The sequence below is a fragment of the Cydia amplana genome, chromosome 16 (assembly GCF_948474715.1).
Source record: "Cydia amplana chromosome 16, ilCydAmpl1.1, whole genome shotgun sequence".
NCBI classification, from domain to species: Eukaryota; Metazoa; Arthropoda; class Insecta; order Lepidoptera; family Tortricidae; genus Cydia; species Cydia amplana.
Genome location: NC_086084.1, coordinates 4882686 through 4899162, shown reverse-complemented (window position 1 = coordinate 4899162; position 16477 = coordinate 4882686). Strand labels below are relative to the sequence as shown.

Sequence of the window (16477 nt, the reverse complement as noted above, 5' to 3'; positions counted from 1 at the left end):
GGTCTTGCCTGCGAAGCTCCTTAGAAAAACGGCGCACCCCAGAAACCGGTCGTCTATAGCTGCGTATAAAATGTCCGGCTGAGCAAAGTTCACGAGCGCCTACCGGGTGGGTTCCTGGCAGTGAATATGTGTTAAATAGTACTCACATTTATCGCAAACGAAGATAAAAGATAAACACAATGTATTTGTCAAAAATGAATAAATTAATAGCATTAGAGACAACATAAATAACATCAAACCAATCTCTGCATGGCATTTACAATGACAAAGTGAGGCCATGTCATCATTAATGTCAAATTTGTATAGGTATGAAAATATAACGGAATAGATAGCAATTAAATACAGTACCTACCCACTAAAAATATTTACTACCTACTGAAAATTTTTCAACACAACGCGACAACATTTCCATCGTCTGCAAATGGTTGGCTATCCTCAGCTGTGCATTTCTCCAGAAACTTCCTGCCTCTCACAGCTAAACGGTGGAATGAACTGTCGAATGAGGTCATTTCCGGACCCAATATGACCTTTAAGAAAAGAGCGTACTCCCATCTTAAAGGCCGGCAACACACTTAAAGCCCTCTAGTGATGGGGTTATCCATGGGCGGCGGTAATCGCTTACCATCAGGCCTCGTCTGCTCTTTTGCCTCCTATATCATAAAACAATGTCGAACCACTAATTCTATATTCAGCGTATCTACTCTGTCTGACCTCTGCAATATCGAGCTGAGCCTTTTGTCTATGGCTGAGCAAAGACAATTTACAATGTACAAAGTAAATTTTGTAGACAGTACATTTACTGCCATCTTTTATTTTATAACGCCATTTGACTTTGATCCTTATTCTTTCACTGATGTGTTAAATTTGTTAAATATCAAAAAGTGTCGCCATCTACACGATAATAGGCCAAAGGTATGGCGCTATCCATGCGCCATCGCTCAAAAAGATGGCACCATACCTTTGCCTATACTCGACTACTACTAGTACTGGCGTACTGTGACCATAAGATTTACTTTGACAAAAACTGTCTATATACTCTATTCTCTTTGAGCCGAGTACTTAATGATTTTCGATGCGGGTGCCAATTTGCCAATCCTAATTTTCCGGATTAACGTATCTAACGTACTGTATCTATATAGTTATATGTGACGTTCCACGGCAAAAGGTACCTTATGGCACTTGGCGCTTACTTCGCATAGCGCCGCAATAATAATAGCGCGCGGCAGCGGAGCGGCGTTAATAATAGCGTAAAAAATAAAAATGGATAGTACTATCCATGGGTACTTAAATAAAATGCTTTAATTTTGTTTATCAATTTATTATCTTTATTTTTTTATAACTATTTTAAAAGGATACCTACTAAAATATTACTTACATGGAACTTTTTACAACGCATAGTCGATTAAGATTACGAGTTATTCCAAGTCTTGTTTATGCTTTTTTTCTACTCCAGCACTTAAATGTGTCAATTAAATGACTGACAGTGATATCTAAAGCAATGTCATTTGAATGCTTTGTCTATAGGCTCATAAGATGACTGCTAGCAGTCATCTTATGAGTATAATACAACTGCTTTATTTTTTTTAAAGATACAAGTTCCGATCATCTTGATTGAAAGAGGTATGTTTTCATTTACAATAATAACTCTCTTTTTTTTTAAATAATAACTCAATTTTTTTTAAATAATAACTCTTTTTTTTTAATAATAACTTTTTTTTTTTTTTTTTTTTGCTGCAGCTGTCATAGAAAAAGTAATGTATGCAACAGCTCATAATTGGTTCTTAAAATTCTCGGGTCTTTTTTTACAAAACTCGACTACGTCTCGTTTTGTAACTTCGACCCTTGAATTTTAAGAACCCTTATTATATCACTGTTGCATAAACTACTATATTAGTCTCGCTTTATTCTAACCTGAAAGTTCGAGAGCGCCTTTTGAAAAATTACATACACTTTGCCATTTTTTACAGGTTTTGAGTTATGAGTACTACAAATAAAAATCAATCCACTGCTTGCTTGATAAACACAATCACAAATGTAGGTACGGTAGAAAATATTTTCGTTTTTGGCAGTTGCCTATTAATAGGGAGTATTACTGCAATGTTTTGCCGCCAGAGTGCAGCACTAACTACGTAAGTATACCATAGAGTAACTTATACATACTGACCTTAAACTGTTTTTTGACAATTATTCATAGACAATCAAATATGTCATTGATACATCAAGGCGGTTTGCTTACAAAGGGCCTACCCGGGAAACGCGAAATTGAAACTCAGCTATCTGCCTGTTTATCGTTCGAATATGCAAGAGTGATAGAGAGGTTAGATAACAAAATTTCGACTCTCGTTTGCGGTAGACCCTTAGATCGTGACTTATTGTGGGAGTAGCGCCCTCTACGCAGAGTTTCGCGTAATATTCCCTATTAGGTACTGCTCAAAAATTGCATTACGAATATATTGCATTATTATTAATATTACAGAATTTACCACATGAATAACTCAACTCATTCATTCACTCCATAATTATAAAAAAATTGACAGAGTGGTGTTTACGCCATTTTGTAATCAGGCTCGATACTCCAATACAACTGCGATTTTAATGTATAATGCGACATAAAATAGTAGCAACACGTACCTAGAAATTAAATAAAATTGAACTAAAAAAATCCATAGGTACTAAATTGTTGCCATGTTTAAGCATTTTGCGTCAAAAATGTGACAGTTACGTAGGAAGTGGCGCCCTCAATAGTTTTCTATGATTTCAATGTATTGATTGAGTAAGATGCGTAACATCTACTATTTCGTACTTCAGGTAAACGAGACGGCGCTGTGCCTTTTGCGGTAACTCAGATTGTCATAAGTCGAAGTTTAACATTGCAGTGCCCGCAATACATAAGGCGCAGTACAGCGCCATCTCTATTGGATGTCAAACTAAGGGCCACCCCACACTTGCGTCTTTTGAGTGTTAGCGTCTAGTTAGCGCTATGGAAAATGACGTCAACGTTGCGTCGAGCAGCAGCCATAGAGTTGAGTAGACTAGACGCCGATGCTCAGGAGACGCTAGTTTGGGGTGGCTCTAAGGGGAAATAACTTTATAATTACAATCAATTATCTTTGCTAATAGCAACTTTATTATATGTATTAGCTACGCCTATTCTGCCTTAGTCCGTAGGGCATCTGCTTCTTGTATGACGGCATGCCGCTGCCCGGCCTGTCGGTTTTCTTCACCGCTGTGATCTCGGCGTTCAGCAGCATGTCCAGAGTCTGAAACGGACATGTTATATCACATCATCTTATGTTATATCGCTGATATTTTCTTTTATTTTGTAGTTTCACAGTGCCTTGGTTTTATACTGTAATGCTGTGTTACTTATTTGATTAATAAATAAATAAATAAATAAACGTTAAGGCTAAGGTCGAGAAACCGCGGCGCGCGAGTTGCATGCGGCTCTTTAGAGTTGCAGTTACAGCTCTACAAGACACCCAAAATATTAAAACCACTATTTTTTTTCTTAGTTATTTGTGTGTCCCACTGATGGGCACTCTTAGGGCACTTTAAGTGAACCATAATATCATAGAAATTTGACGTTTAAAATAACACTTGCACAGTGTGTGCTATCAAAATCGCTGCCAACTTAGCTTGGTCTTACACTATCATCGCAAAGTCTGCTAGTTCAAAGATATAGTTCTTTGTAAAAATCGGTATCAACGTTGTATATTCATGGCACCCGATAACTACGCTTAATTATGTTAAAAAAATTGCAAATTATAATCCACTAGCGACCCGCCCCGGCTTCGCACGGGTTAACAAATTATACATAAACCTTCCTCTTGAATTACTATCTATTTAAAAAAAACCGCATCAAAATCCGTTGTGTAGTTTTAAAGATCTAAGCATACACAGGGACAGAAAGACAGTGGGAAGCGACTTTGTTTTATACTATGTAGTGATTCTGATTAACCCCTACCTACCTATATCTACTGTTTACATGACAATTCAGTAAAAAACTGATTAAATAGGCAAACCAATTAAAACCAAGCATTTAAAATGTCTGGCTTGGCTAAATGAATACAATGGTATTGAGTATATCCAAATTCTAAACTGCAAAATTGACTCTGGATAGGAGTCACATAAACCATAAATAAGGACCATAAATAAGATTAAAAACATTTTAAATACATACCTGCTTCGAATCTATTAACTGCCGATCAACGAACGCTTTGTGGATGTCATCGAACTCTTTCTGCAGGTCTTTGTTCTCGCTCTTCTCTACTGCCTCCTTTACTTTCAATACCTGGAAATTACGAGACTCGTTAAAGCAAAATCAACCTTATTGGGACTAAATAAGTACGATATTATATTAGAGATCTACGTCTTCGCCTATTATTAGGCTTAGGTCGACTTGTATCAGAAGATGTCCCGTTACTACGTTTACTCGATTTACTATATACGATTTATCGATCATAATATTTGTTAATAGAATTTTAACCTTAGAATTCCGATTTAAGGTTCAAATTAGATTGACGATTCGAAAAAGTTGATTTGTTTTCAAATGAATCACCAAAAGAATAAGAGGTGTATTCGGATTATTCTAGATAACTCAAACTGTAGGGTATTTCCGAAAATCACCATTAATACCGAATACACCTTGAACCCAATACTCACAGTTTCTTCGAAGAATGTGTGTTTGTCTTTCTGCTGCGGCGAGTCGATGTCCAATATAGTTCGAAGCACCGGCAACGTGTCGTCTACTCTACCCATGGCCGCTAACGCTGTCGCCTGTGAAAATACTAGATTGTACAACAAGCGTATAAAATATCATTTGTAGCTGTGAGCTTTTAGGTATAGTAGAATAAGTTTTTGGCAAAAATTTCATTTTTGGCACAAGTTTTTATCGCTGACTGTACTTTTCTTACTACAGACAACTAATACTCATCGAGACAATTCTAAAAACCCCTAACACAATTAGGTTGCGTTGTTTCACAGAGTTCCTATGGCCACCTCCTGTCTCCATCATCAGTTCAGCTCGATGGTACCATAATATTGCATTGTCACCCGACTTAATGTGTATGCAAAATTTCAGCTCAATCGGAAACCGGGAAGTGGATCAAATTTAACTTGCAAGATTTGATTACAGACCGCAGACAGACAACGTTACAGGTGAAACTAAATAAAAGCTTGTAAAAAGTGAGTAATTTTAATCCAGTCTCGAGTTTTATCTTAGGTACCTACTTCGTTCTTAAAACGAAGTGGTGGGTGAAGATATAAATGTAGTTGCCTAGAGTGATGGGGAAAAACAGATATCCGAACAATTACTCTTGAGCACTCCCCGTTATATATGGTTATCATTAGGGCACTATTAGCTAAGACGGATGGTTCAAAATTGTTTCGAAAAAACCGCATATTCTATTTATACTTCGCACGGGTTAAAAAATTATACATAAACCTTCCTCTTGAATCACTCTATCTATTTAAAAAAAACCGCATCAAAATCCGTTGCGTAGTTTTAAAGATCTAAGCATACATACAGACAGACAGCTGGAAGCGACTTTGTTTTATACTATGTAGAGAAGGCAACTCACCTTTATGTTTCGGATTGTGACATAATGTTGTTTCTGCGACGATATCGACTCTAGGGCTATGTGGGGGGCGCCCTGCTTAAGGGCCAATGCTGAAAGGGAATTTCACCTTAATAATACTAGTAGGTAAGCTAAGACATAGAGAAATATAGTAAGACAAGAGTGCTCACTCCATACATCAGTTTTGATACCAAAAAGACTATTAATTTCAGTGTCTACATCTAGCATCGAGTAGCGGAACTATCAGTACTGCTACTTGACAATAGATGTAGCAGCGAGCTGATAGTTCCGCTACTCGATGCTAGATGTAGACACTGAAATGAATAGTCTTTTTGGTATCAAAACTGATGTATGGAGTGAGCAATCTATGTATTTTTTTCTCTATGGCTAAGACAAAAAAAACGTTGAGTCAGTGTGAAGAATTGACCTTGCCCATAGAGAAATAAGTAAGCTTAGTTAAGGCGGTTACAGACTAGCGTACTTTTTTGCGCGTATGTATACGCTCGTTTCGGCGGTACGAACTTACTTATACGCTGGTTAGTTTCCCTATATTTGGTCATACGAGCTTATACGAGCGTACGCGTACGCGTGTATAAGCTCGTATGACCTAATGTATATAAGCTCGTATAAAACGCTAGTCTGAAAGCTTAAGCTGCCTCCTTAACACATTCATTGCCAACCAGCCAAACAAGACATCCGCGCCAGGCCACCACAATTTCGTCATATAAAGCTGTAGTACCACGATCACGACTATCGGGTCGTCCGGCCTGGGAACGAAATCATAAAATACCCGATAGTCGGGTTTTCGGCACTCAATGTGTTAAGGAAAATAAACAGTACAGTTTCTGCACCAGCTTTGAGAGAACAAACTGTTGGACTGTCATTATAGACATCATAATTATTTTCATAGAAATTTGTCATTTTCACACTTTGTCTTTGCTAATGTCATGCAGAGTTAGGTTGGTCCGACTAGACTAGCGAAATAAATAGGCTGACATACCAGCAAAGAATGTGCATGCTCTTCTTAGTGGAACAGTGCCTGTTTTGCTCATCTCTGACCATAACTTTGATGCATATTCCATACTTTGTGGTGTATTCTGTAACAAACCAAAATTATTTGTATTCAAATAAATAATAAGTGTGATCACGAATATGATACGATAGCTCTACAAATAAGATTGTGTCAAAAACTGTGTACATCTCAAAGTGTAGTGACATGCTAAATCTTTATGTAATAAAACTTAATGGACCAAGGTAAAAACATGGATTTATTTTTAACAGCATGTAAATATGCTTAATATTTTTAACAGTTTAAGCATTTTTTATTTAAGTATACTAAAGTAAGATACCTCTAAAGTCCATAAACAAAGTACCCACCTGTTTATAACAAGCTGCAAGTATTAAAACCACTGGATACTTCGGATACTTGGTCATATTGATCTGGCGATCTTTCACTCTCTCAAACACCCTGTACATGTCATCATACATCTGGTGGCTGTATAGCAGGTCTAACAGTATCTGGTATGTGACTAGTTGGTCAAAGAAACCACCGTTTTCTGGGTCATCGAAACACTGAAATCATAATGTATATTTGAAGAAAATTTACAGTGATGCCAAAATATTATGAGAAATAAAAATGCAGACAAATTATTGACATTTTTGCAGGATGCTCCTGTAAAAAATTTGTCATTTATACATATATCAAATGTTTAAGTTCAATATATATGGGAGCAGATCTGCTCCTAAGCATACCAAAGTTTAAAGAAATCTCTGACACTAGTGCATCTTTCTGGCAAAAACTAGATTCAGTTTCAGGTAAAACACACTACTATAATGTTAACACACTACCAACAAAGGAAAGAAAATTCAATTGCAACTAGTTGGCTTGCTAAGTGTCCTTTTCAGGTTGTATGTCATCAATAAAAAAAAAAATCTTACTTTTAAAGCTTCATTAGGTGCATCCAGAAAATGGAACATCCTCATTACCACGGGCCCAAACACAAAGGATCCAAATCGGTACTCGGAACTTTGTGTATTGAATCTGAAAATAAAAAGAGAAAATTTATAACTGACTAACAAATCAATACAAAGAACGCTTTTGTTTTTTGCATAGCTTGACTGCTAGTGGTAGATGATGCCCTATAGCATTAAGTCCGTCTTTGTACAATTGATAATGATTAGTATTTAGATTTGATATGTAATTTTATTTGAGCATTTTAGTTTGGTTTAATCTACAAAAATTTAATTACTTAATTCATTAAAAAAAAGGGCATTGTACTGAACTTATTTTGTGTTGGCTTACTTTTTAATCATTTTAAGACACAATTCCAAATCTGAAGGCTCAGCAATGTGCACCATATTCTTCAGATCTTCTGTGAATACCATGTTCTTGGTGTCGCCCACGAATTCTGTCATCTTTGTCCTGAATTTATCGGTAAAGTTTGCAAATTGTTCCTTGATTCTCCTTCTGGCATGAAGGTAGCCATCGATTCCCAGGGCTGCGGGCGCGTACAGTTGCTGAACTAGCAAGGGATTAAGCAGTTAAATACATAATATAAGTAGGTAGTATCAACATTTCAAAAGAAGTGTAATTTAGACCTGAAATAGAATGGTTTCACGAAAATTTCACTGAATCAACCAAATTGTACCTGGAGTTAACTGGATCATCCGGCATGGCACATATAATCTTACACTCTTTAGGACAGGATTCCTTAAGAAAGTATTTATTAACTGAGACATTTTAACTTTGCAATTTAATAAGATTACGAATGTTTGAACTTTTAGGTTAGAAAAGACTTGACATTTCTTTTTTTTCGACGATGCCGCATGAAATGAAACCTCCAACATCAATTTATCAGCCAGTAAAAAAAGTCCTCAAGGTAATAAAACTTTAAATAATAACAGTGCTTTCAGTACTCAAATCTTATTTAATAGTCCTGCTAAAAATTGCTAGATTCGATACTTACTTTACTCTTTGTAGGTTCGGTAATAATATTAGAAAAATATTTCAAAAGAAATACATGGCATTCTTCGTAAACACCTTCACTTTAACATGACATTTGCTTACGTCTATCTTGTCTATAATCAATGACAGCAGTAATAAGTGCTAAAAGGCGGAATTGTTGTATTTTATTAAAATACTTTAATGTTCCTTCTTTATTCCCACTTATTATCTTCGCTGGATCATGATGTCGACCACCGAAGGCGAGCTAGACGTCGAGGTGTCTCATGAACGTGAAGAAGGAGAGGTTAGAAGTCTTCTTTACGCATACATTTTGCTAGCATTTATCAGTCTATTTCCTGTATATTTTTCGCTTAAAAGGCACCTGCCGCCTAAATTATGTAATTATATGTCTTCTAAATAGCCATAAGGATGATTTATATGCATATTAAATGTAATTCACGCGGTGAAACGTAGTACTTTGTTGCTCTGACGTTTGGGCGTACTTGGGATTCACGCGTCCCATTTTTTGTTGTAGTTGGAGGATTCAGATGTGGAAGAGGGCACGTATATACCGCTGGAGCGGCCGGAGACGTTCAACCCGCCGTCGCTGGTGAACATGCAGATCCAGGATGAGCTGAGCGACGAGGGATCGGCGCAGGAGTCCTCAGGCTCGGACTCGGAGGAGGAGCCGCGACGGCGACCGAAGCGCACGAAGCTGAGGCCGAAGCGCCCGCAGCAGGCGCAGCCGGACAAAAAAGACAAATATAATGTTTGGTGCAAAGCATTGCAGGTAATTATAAACCTATTTTTTTTTAAGTTATATACAACTCAAAAATAGTTCCTGATAACGATTTGATAAATTGGTTGTGGTACAATTAAGTATAAACATATAGCAAGAAAATTAATTTTCTAAACCCCCAAATTCCTAGGTAGAGTGTAAACTCTATATTGCAACACAGAGACCAAACTTTGTGATGTTATGGAGAGTTGTTGTTAAATGGAGTGAAATTAACATTCAAGTAAACCAACTTGAGGCAAAATGTTTCAACATTTTAAGGAGTGATTTGTTATATGAAGTGACATTGTGTGATAGACACATATCCAGTAGCATATGTATTTGTAACTTACCTAACTTTTTCTGTTATTTCAGGAAGACTTATTAACAGAAGACATGGTCAGCTGCGATGTCACTAAAAAAAGCAGATATGGCGTTGAATCTTATGATTATACTATTAAGTATAGATTAGACGATAGCTATAATCCTAAAAATGTCTTCACAAGTAATAACTTGGAGGATGACAATACGTCAAAGAAACGGAGGCATTCAGACAGGTCTAATGTGAAACTAAGGCTCGGGAAAAGGGCAATGAATGAAGACCATAGTAGTAAACAGCTGCCTAGGGTACTAGATGATTTGGTGGCGACGTCGGATGATCCTATAGAAGTAATCGCTTTGGAAATTGCTGGAAAGTTGCAGGAAGAGAAGTCGGAATTAGTAGGTAAGTTGGTTTTCACTTATTCTAAATGTAGAATAAGAATATAATAAAACTGAATTAAATGTTTATACCTGTGAAAGTGACAAACTAGATTATGAAATTTAATTAAAATTGATATTGTGTATAAACTTTAATATTGAGTATGTAAAGGTAAGTTTTACAAGTAAATAACAATGAAATTAAAAATAAATATATTGCTAGGTATCAATAGGCAGTCTTATTACTCAAAAGCAGTATCTTCCAGACAGCTTTTGGACTGTAGAACTTATAAAAGTTAACATGTTAAACTTATAAAGGTGTTTACCAATGCCAGATTAACCAAAAGCAAACTCATAAAATTCAACTCTTGCTTAGGGCACCATAATCTCAGAAATAAATCAAATCTGATAGTTAACCCCTGAGGTCATCATGGTCTTAATATTGCTTGATATAGCACAGATTGTTATTATATGTGTTTTCAGGTAGGATTGTACAGGTACTAGGCGCAAGCAAGGCTATAGAAATATACAAGGAGACACAGAGGGTTGAGGCTGATGGAGGCATGCTGGTCATGGTAAGAGAAAGACTCACATTGTCTTGTCTAATATTCATATAATATAGTCTAATTTTTTTTATGATTACTTCTAGGCAAAGACTTAAAAAATAAAAATTTATTTATCCTTGTATAGGTTTCCTTTGTTATTTATCATTTTAGGTGTTTGCTGTAGGGTTGCCAACCGTACTATATTATATAGTATTGTACTATATTTTGGCTCTCTGTACTATATACTTTTGGAAAAATATATAGTACGCTATAATACTATATTTCCGATTAAACGTATGTTACACTTATGTTTAGTATTTTATCTAAAAGTACCATATTTTTTTGAAATGTACTATATTTTTGATGCCTTATTCTGGAAAATACTATATTCTACCAAAAAATAGTTGGCAACCCTAGTTTGCTGGTGTCTTAGAAAAAATATTAAATCTTAAAATTCTCGGGCCTGTCTTTACAAAACTCGTGTTCGTGTCGTTTTGTTGAATTTCAGAACCCTTATTAATCTTATTATGTACCTGTTGCAGAAAATACTAAAGTGTTTCATACTTTAAATTGTTTTTAGGGTTCGTACCCAAAGGGTAAAAACGGGACCCTATTACTAAGACTCAGCTGTCCGTCCGTCCGTTCGTCTATCACCAGGCTGTATCTCACGAACCGTGATAGCTAGACAGTTGAAATTTTCACAGATGATGTATTTCTGTTGCCGCTATAACAACAAATACTAAAAACAGAATAAAATAAAGATTGAAGTGGGGCTCCCATACAACAAACGTGATTTTTGACCGAAGTTAAGCAACGTCGGGTGGGGTCAGTACTTGGATGGGTGACCGTTTTTTTGCTTGTTTTGCTCTATTTTTTGTTGATGGTGCGGAACCCTCCGTGCGCGAGTCCGACTCGCACTTGGCCGGTTTTTTATGTAGTTGTATTTCGCGGCTCGCTCGATCAATGAATTTAAAATTGACTTTTTTCCTTTTACAATCCAGAACGGCACCCGTCGACGGACCCCCGGCGGTGTCTACTTCTTCCTCCTGAAGCGGGACGATGAGATCTCGCAGGAGATGATCAACCAGATCTTCAACGAGGAACGCAAAGAGACGGCGCGGCGTATTAAACGGGCGCGGGCGAAGAGTCGCCAGAAGGTTATGGAGCAGCTCAAACAGAGTCTCACAGGTGAGAAGTATATTTTTAACACAGCTGTATTCTTAAGGCCCTGGTCTCCTATAAACGCCATCGGCCGCTTACAGCGTCTGCGTCACGATGCTTACTATAGAGATGTACTGTTGTGGTCTGTTTTAGACGTCGACGTCAGCGTCTTTTTTGTTCAAAAACGTTGACGCTGACGCCAGACGCCGCGTACAGCATAAAATAGGAGACCAGCGCCTAAGGGGTTCACTGATTAACAGTTAGCCGGACGGTATCGGCCGACAGGCCAGAACAAAAAGTTGACAGTTCCGAACAACTGACAGGCCGATATCGTCCGGTCTGTTAATCAGTGGGCCCCTTTATAACCCTGGGTAGTCCTACAGGTTTATTGCCCTGTACCCTGATATTGGGTAACAGGATGAGAAGAAGTATTCATATTGTTCATAGTGTTCTGTGTTACAAAGACATGTGTTTGATTCCGAATCTGAAGAGTGTGGATGTGCACGGTGTTCCTTGTACTCAGTGCTGGATTCCTTACTGGCTACAGCTATGGTAATAGCTGCCGCGTTTGCAAGATCCTAGACACACCTTATAGAGATACCATATATTATTGTTATTATGTCTTTGATTCCGATTCTGAAGAGCGTGACTGTGCACGGTGTTCCTCATACTCAGTGCTGGATTCCTTACTGGCTACAGCTATGGTAATAGCTGCCGCGTTTGCAAGATCCTAGACACACCTTATAGGGATACCATACACACAAGATATATGGTTATTATGTTTTGAAAACAAAACTTTGGTTTCATAATATTCGAGCCATTCACCGCTCGACTTGTGAATGTGTGCGTGTCACGCATAAAAACGAGGAAATCAGCGTCGGACCAACGCCTTTTTAACGAGCTTTTATTAGATCGACCTGTATGTAACTATGTAATGGAATCTTGCAAGTTAAGAAGTGGATCACTTCCTGGTTTCCGATTGAGCTGAAATTTTGCATATACATGTAAGTTGGGTGACAATGCAATATTATGGTACCATCGAGCTGATCTGATGATGGAGACAGGAGGTGGCCATAGGAACTCTGTGATGAAACAACGCAACCTAATTGTGTTAGGGGTTTTTAGAATTGTCTCGATGAGTATTAGTTGTCTGTCGTAAGAAAAGTACAGCAGTCATAAAAGCTTGTACCAAAAACGTTATTTTTCTTCCTGTTTAATATTATAATCGCTATTATAATCGCGAAGCGCTGGTGGCCTAGCGGTAAGAGCGTGCGACTTGCAATTCGGAGGTCGCGGGTTCGAACCCCGGCTCGCACCAATGAGTTTTTCGGAACTTATGTACGAAATATCATTTGATATTTACCAGTCGCTTTTCGGTGAAGGAAAACATCGTGAGGAAACCGGACTAATCCCAATACGGGCCTAGTTTACCCTCCGGGTTGGAAGGTCAGATGGCAGTCGGTTTCGTAAAAACTAGTGCCCACGCCAATTACTGGGATTAGTTGCCAAGCGGACCCCAGGTTCCCATGAGCCGTGGCAAAATGCTGGGTGTTCTTTACGGGATAAGGTTCAATTTCGATTGCAGGTGAATCTCAAAGCAAAACGCGTCTGGTCTTTAAACATTATTTATTGCAACTAATGAGGGGCTATACAGCTAGGTAGGTATAGGTATAGTACGGGGACGGAAATCGACAAAACACCGGGACAACGCGAGGAAGATGATGTTTAATATTATAATCTCTTTTTTTCAGAATCCGAGCTGCCCACTCTGCTGTCCCGCGGCGGGGGTGGGGGCGAGGCCCCGCACGCGGCGGCCGGCTCCAACCCGCCCCCCTCCCCCGCCACCGACGCGCGCGACGGCTCCTCCGACACCGACCCCCCCGCCTCCCCCGCGCCCGCCCCCTCCCCGCAGCCCGACCGGACCGAGCGGGGCCTGCACACCTACGGCGACGATGACTACCTGGAGGTCATGTGTAATGATGATATGGATATGTTCTAAAATGTCGCTCCGGGACGATTCTCGTGTTAATAAATTGTGGCTAAACTGTTCCTCCGACACCGACCCCCCCGCCTCCCCTGCACCCACCCCCTCCCCGCAGCCCGACCGGACCGAGCGGGGCCTGCACACCTACGGCGACGATGACTACCTGGAGGTCATGTGTAATGATGATATGGATATGTTCTAAAATGTCGCTCCTCGATTCTCGTGTTAATAAATTGTGGCTAAACTGTTCCTCCGACACCGACCCCCCCGCCTCCCCCGCACCCGCCCCCTCCCCGCAGCCCGACCGGACCGAGCGGGGCCTGCACACCTACGGCGACGATGACTACCTGGAGGTCATGTGTAATGATGATATGGATATGTTCTAAAATGTCGCTCCTCGATTCTCGTGTTAATAAATTGTGGCTAAACTGTTCCTCCGACACCGACCCCCCCGCCTCCCCCGCACCCGCCCCCTCCCCGCAGCCCGACCGGACCGAGCGGGGCCTGCACACCTACGGCGACGATGACTACCTGGAGGTCATGTGTAATGATGATATGGATATGTTCTAAAATGTCGCTCCTCGATTCTCGTGTTAATAAATTGTGGCTAAACTGTTCCTCCGACACCGACCCCCCCCCCCCCCGCCTCCCCCGCGCCCGCCCCCTCCCCGCAGCCCGACCGGACCGAGCGGGGCCTGCACACCTACGGCGACGATGACTACCTGGAGGTCATGTGTAATGATGATATGGATATGTTCTAAAATGTCGCTCCGGGACGATTCTCGTGTTAATAAGTTGTGGCTTCATAAAATTGAGTGATCTAATCGACTATCCCCGCAACCAGAACGGACGGAGTGAGGCCTGCCGAACTATAATGGAGACGATTATTTTGAGGTCATTATGTAATGATATATATGTGGATATGTTTTTAAAAGTTGGCCCGGGACGGTTCTCGAGAAGTATGACTTAATAAAATTAGTGGAGTGTTGTGTGAGGCCTGATTTTATTAAACCAGAATACGGTATCAGAAGTGTTTCAACCACTTAAATCGGCGGGTACCAATTTATTATTGCGGTAGCAAAAAATAAAAACCGGGGTGTCATGAAGCTTTGAAATAGTCAATTTAAGCCAGAATCGTCCCACTATAATAAATAAATGTAAAGAATAATATACCGTAACCGCTGGCAAATAATTTGAATTTGTGGGGCTGTGTATATCACTTGTTTCATTGGAGCAACTTTGAATAATCGCTGGTAAGAATGTAACTTCTTACACAATTAAAATCGGTTTTCCTAGGATAGCGGTGCCGTCATATAGCGGCCGTCTCCATACTAAATAATACGACTAAATATGGATGTCGTAGTATTTGTATGGAGATGGCCGCTATATGACGGCACCGCTTTCGGAGGAAACCAAAGCTTTAGTCAATATACCGTCGTTATGTTTTAGCCTAAATAGTTTTCACCCTGCATGCCAAGAAATTATGTCAAATAAAATTGTATCTTTTGCCTACGTGTTTTAGGTCGCTATTTGGTTATTTATATGACGAAAAGGCACGATTTTTGACAGATAGACAGGACTGGTTTTTTAAAGGATTAACTATTTATAGTTTTTTCAAGTCAAGAGATGTTGATTGTTTGATTATTGATAATGGTGAACTTGTGACTGGCGCCCGTTTCGTTATTTAGTTTAAGATGTATACATGTATACTAAGGTCAGCGCAGTACCAATACAAAGTTTTAACCTTTTGTCCAGAGGTTAAAATGAATACCTTCTTCACACATCACATGGTTTGAGAAACTTACTCTCACCAGATGACATCTTTGTCAAAGTTTTTGTAAATTTTTCCTATTTCTATTGTTTAAACTATTTGACTTTAGAGAATACCTTTGGTGCTGATTTTATTAATACTTTTGTACCGACAATGATGCTTTATTTGTGTTGACAGTTGCTTTTCGACAATATGTTACCTAATTGTCGGGTAAAAATTATGTTCCTGGTGATGTAAAAGAAAACTAAGGGAGGTAGCCAAATTGTGTCAAGAGTTGTTGGTAGATATGTAATATGTATTTGATTGTTCGGTGAACTGACCATGTGTTTATAATTAGGATTACGTCAATTGTAATTGACATCAAATTGATACAAAAGTAGGATTGTATATATTATATTGATAAAAGTTTCTTACGTTATCTGAAACCAAAAGCGAGGTTCAACACTAACACGAAGAAAAACATTGTAGGTTTTTATATACATTGATATTGATCTCAAAATTAGGAATTGAAGGCGACGAATTGACTGTTTCAGCTTGGTCTTGATTTTATAATTATTGCTGAATTCCTAATTCTTCAGCAAATCTCAAATAAAATTGTGTAGAACAGTAAAATAAACAGTATCGCCGACCATTTGACCAGAGAGAATGCTAAATAATTGTAAAATTACTATAATACCTACTTGTGTATAATAACGTATTAGAATATCACTTGAAACTATCATCATGTACGTCCTTGACGCTGTGGGTAAGATAACTTACGCTCACGATACCGAAGGCTCTTGGTATCATAAAGTTATCCATATAATTTATACTGGCACATTTTGAAGGGGCTAATTGTAAGTTTTAACTAAAAGCAACTGCCGTATAAGTTCGACATAATGTAATGGTAAGCTGTAAATGTTATGGTCAAATGGTTAAAAAGTCAATATCCGCCTGAAATTATTTTTTATAACGAAAATTCATTGAAGTTCCACTTGTAGCGTTAGACAATAACGTAATTCCGAAATGCCTCGAAATATTTG

The 16477-nt window shown here is 38.8% G+C and overlaps 3 protein-coding genes across 3 annotated transcripts in view; 2 read left to right on the top strand and 1 right to left on the bottom strand.

Moving 5' to 3' along the window:
• Positions 1 to 3126: 3126 nt before the first annotated feature.
• Positions 3127 to 8384, bottom strand: LOC134655394 (pentatricopeptide repeat-containing protein 2, mitochondrial-like). The gene is made up of 9 exons (XM_063510853.1): positions 8225 to 8384; positions 7879 to 8098; positions 7515 to 7617; positions 6954 to 7148; positions 6577 to 6673; positions 5580 to 5668; positions 4663 to 4776; positions 4181 to 4291; positions 3127 to 3260 (listed from the first exon to the last, which is right to left on the bottom strand). Exons 1-9 carry the CDS (start codon positions 8313 to 8315, stop codon positions 3138 to 3140), a joined length of 1143 nt encoding a protein of 380 aa, XP_063366923.1. The 5' UTR covers positions 8316 to 8384; the 3' UTR covers positions 3127 to 3137.
• Positions 3752 to 16477, top strand: part of LOC134655417 (bis(5'-nucleosyl)-tetraphosphatase [asymmetrical]) — a 54733-nt gene continuing 42007 nt past the window's right edge. The window contains exon 1 of the mRNA XM_063510882.1: positions 3752 to 3758. The gene's annotated coding sequence lies outside the window, so the exon portion shown is untranslated. The remainder of the gene's footprint in view (positions 3759 to 16477) is intronic.
• LOC134655155 (phosphorylated adapter RNA export protein) lies at positions 8650 to 13699 on the top strand. The gene is made up of 6 exons (XM_063510608.1): positions 8650 to 8824; positions 9056 to 9310; positions 9671 to 10019; positions 10478 to 10569; positions 11541 to 11727; positions 13452 to 13699. The coding sequence occupies exons 1-6, from the start codon at positions 8762 to 8764 to the stop codon at positions 13697 to 13699; spliced, it is 1194 nt and encodes a 397-aa protein (XP_063366678.1). The 5' UTR covers positions 8650 to 8761.

Excerpts from the sequence above, each read along its gene's own strand:
- LOC134655394 (XM_063510853.1), bottom strand. The coding sequence starts at position 8,315 with ATGTCTCAGTTAATAAATACTTTCTTAAGGAATCCTGTCCTAAAGAGT. Across the intron at positions 7,618-7,878 it reads TGTCTTAAAATGATTAAAAA|ATTCAATACACAAAGTTCCG; the intron begins GTAAGCCAACAC and ends TTTTATTTTCAG. Across the intron at positions 7,149-7,514 it reads CACCTAATGAAGCTTTAAAA|TGTTTCGATGACCCAGAAAA; the intron begins GTAAGATTTTTT and ends TTATGATTTCAG.
- LOC134655155 (XM_063510608.1), top strand. The coding sequence starts at position 8,762 with ATGATGTCGACCACCGAAGGCGAGCTAGACGTCGAGGTGTCTCATGAA. Across the intron at positions 9,311-9,670 it reads TTTGGTGCAAAGCATTGCAG|GAAGACTTATTAACAGAAGA; the intron begins GTAATTATAAAC and ends CTGTTATTTCAG. Across the intron at positions 10,570-11,540 it reads ATGGAGGCATGCTGGTCATG|AACGGCACCCGTCGACGGAC; the intron begins GTAAGAGAAAGA and ends TTTACAATCCAG.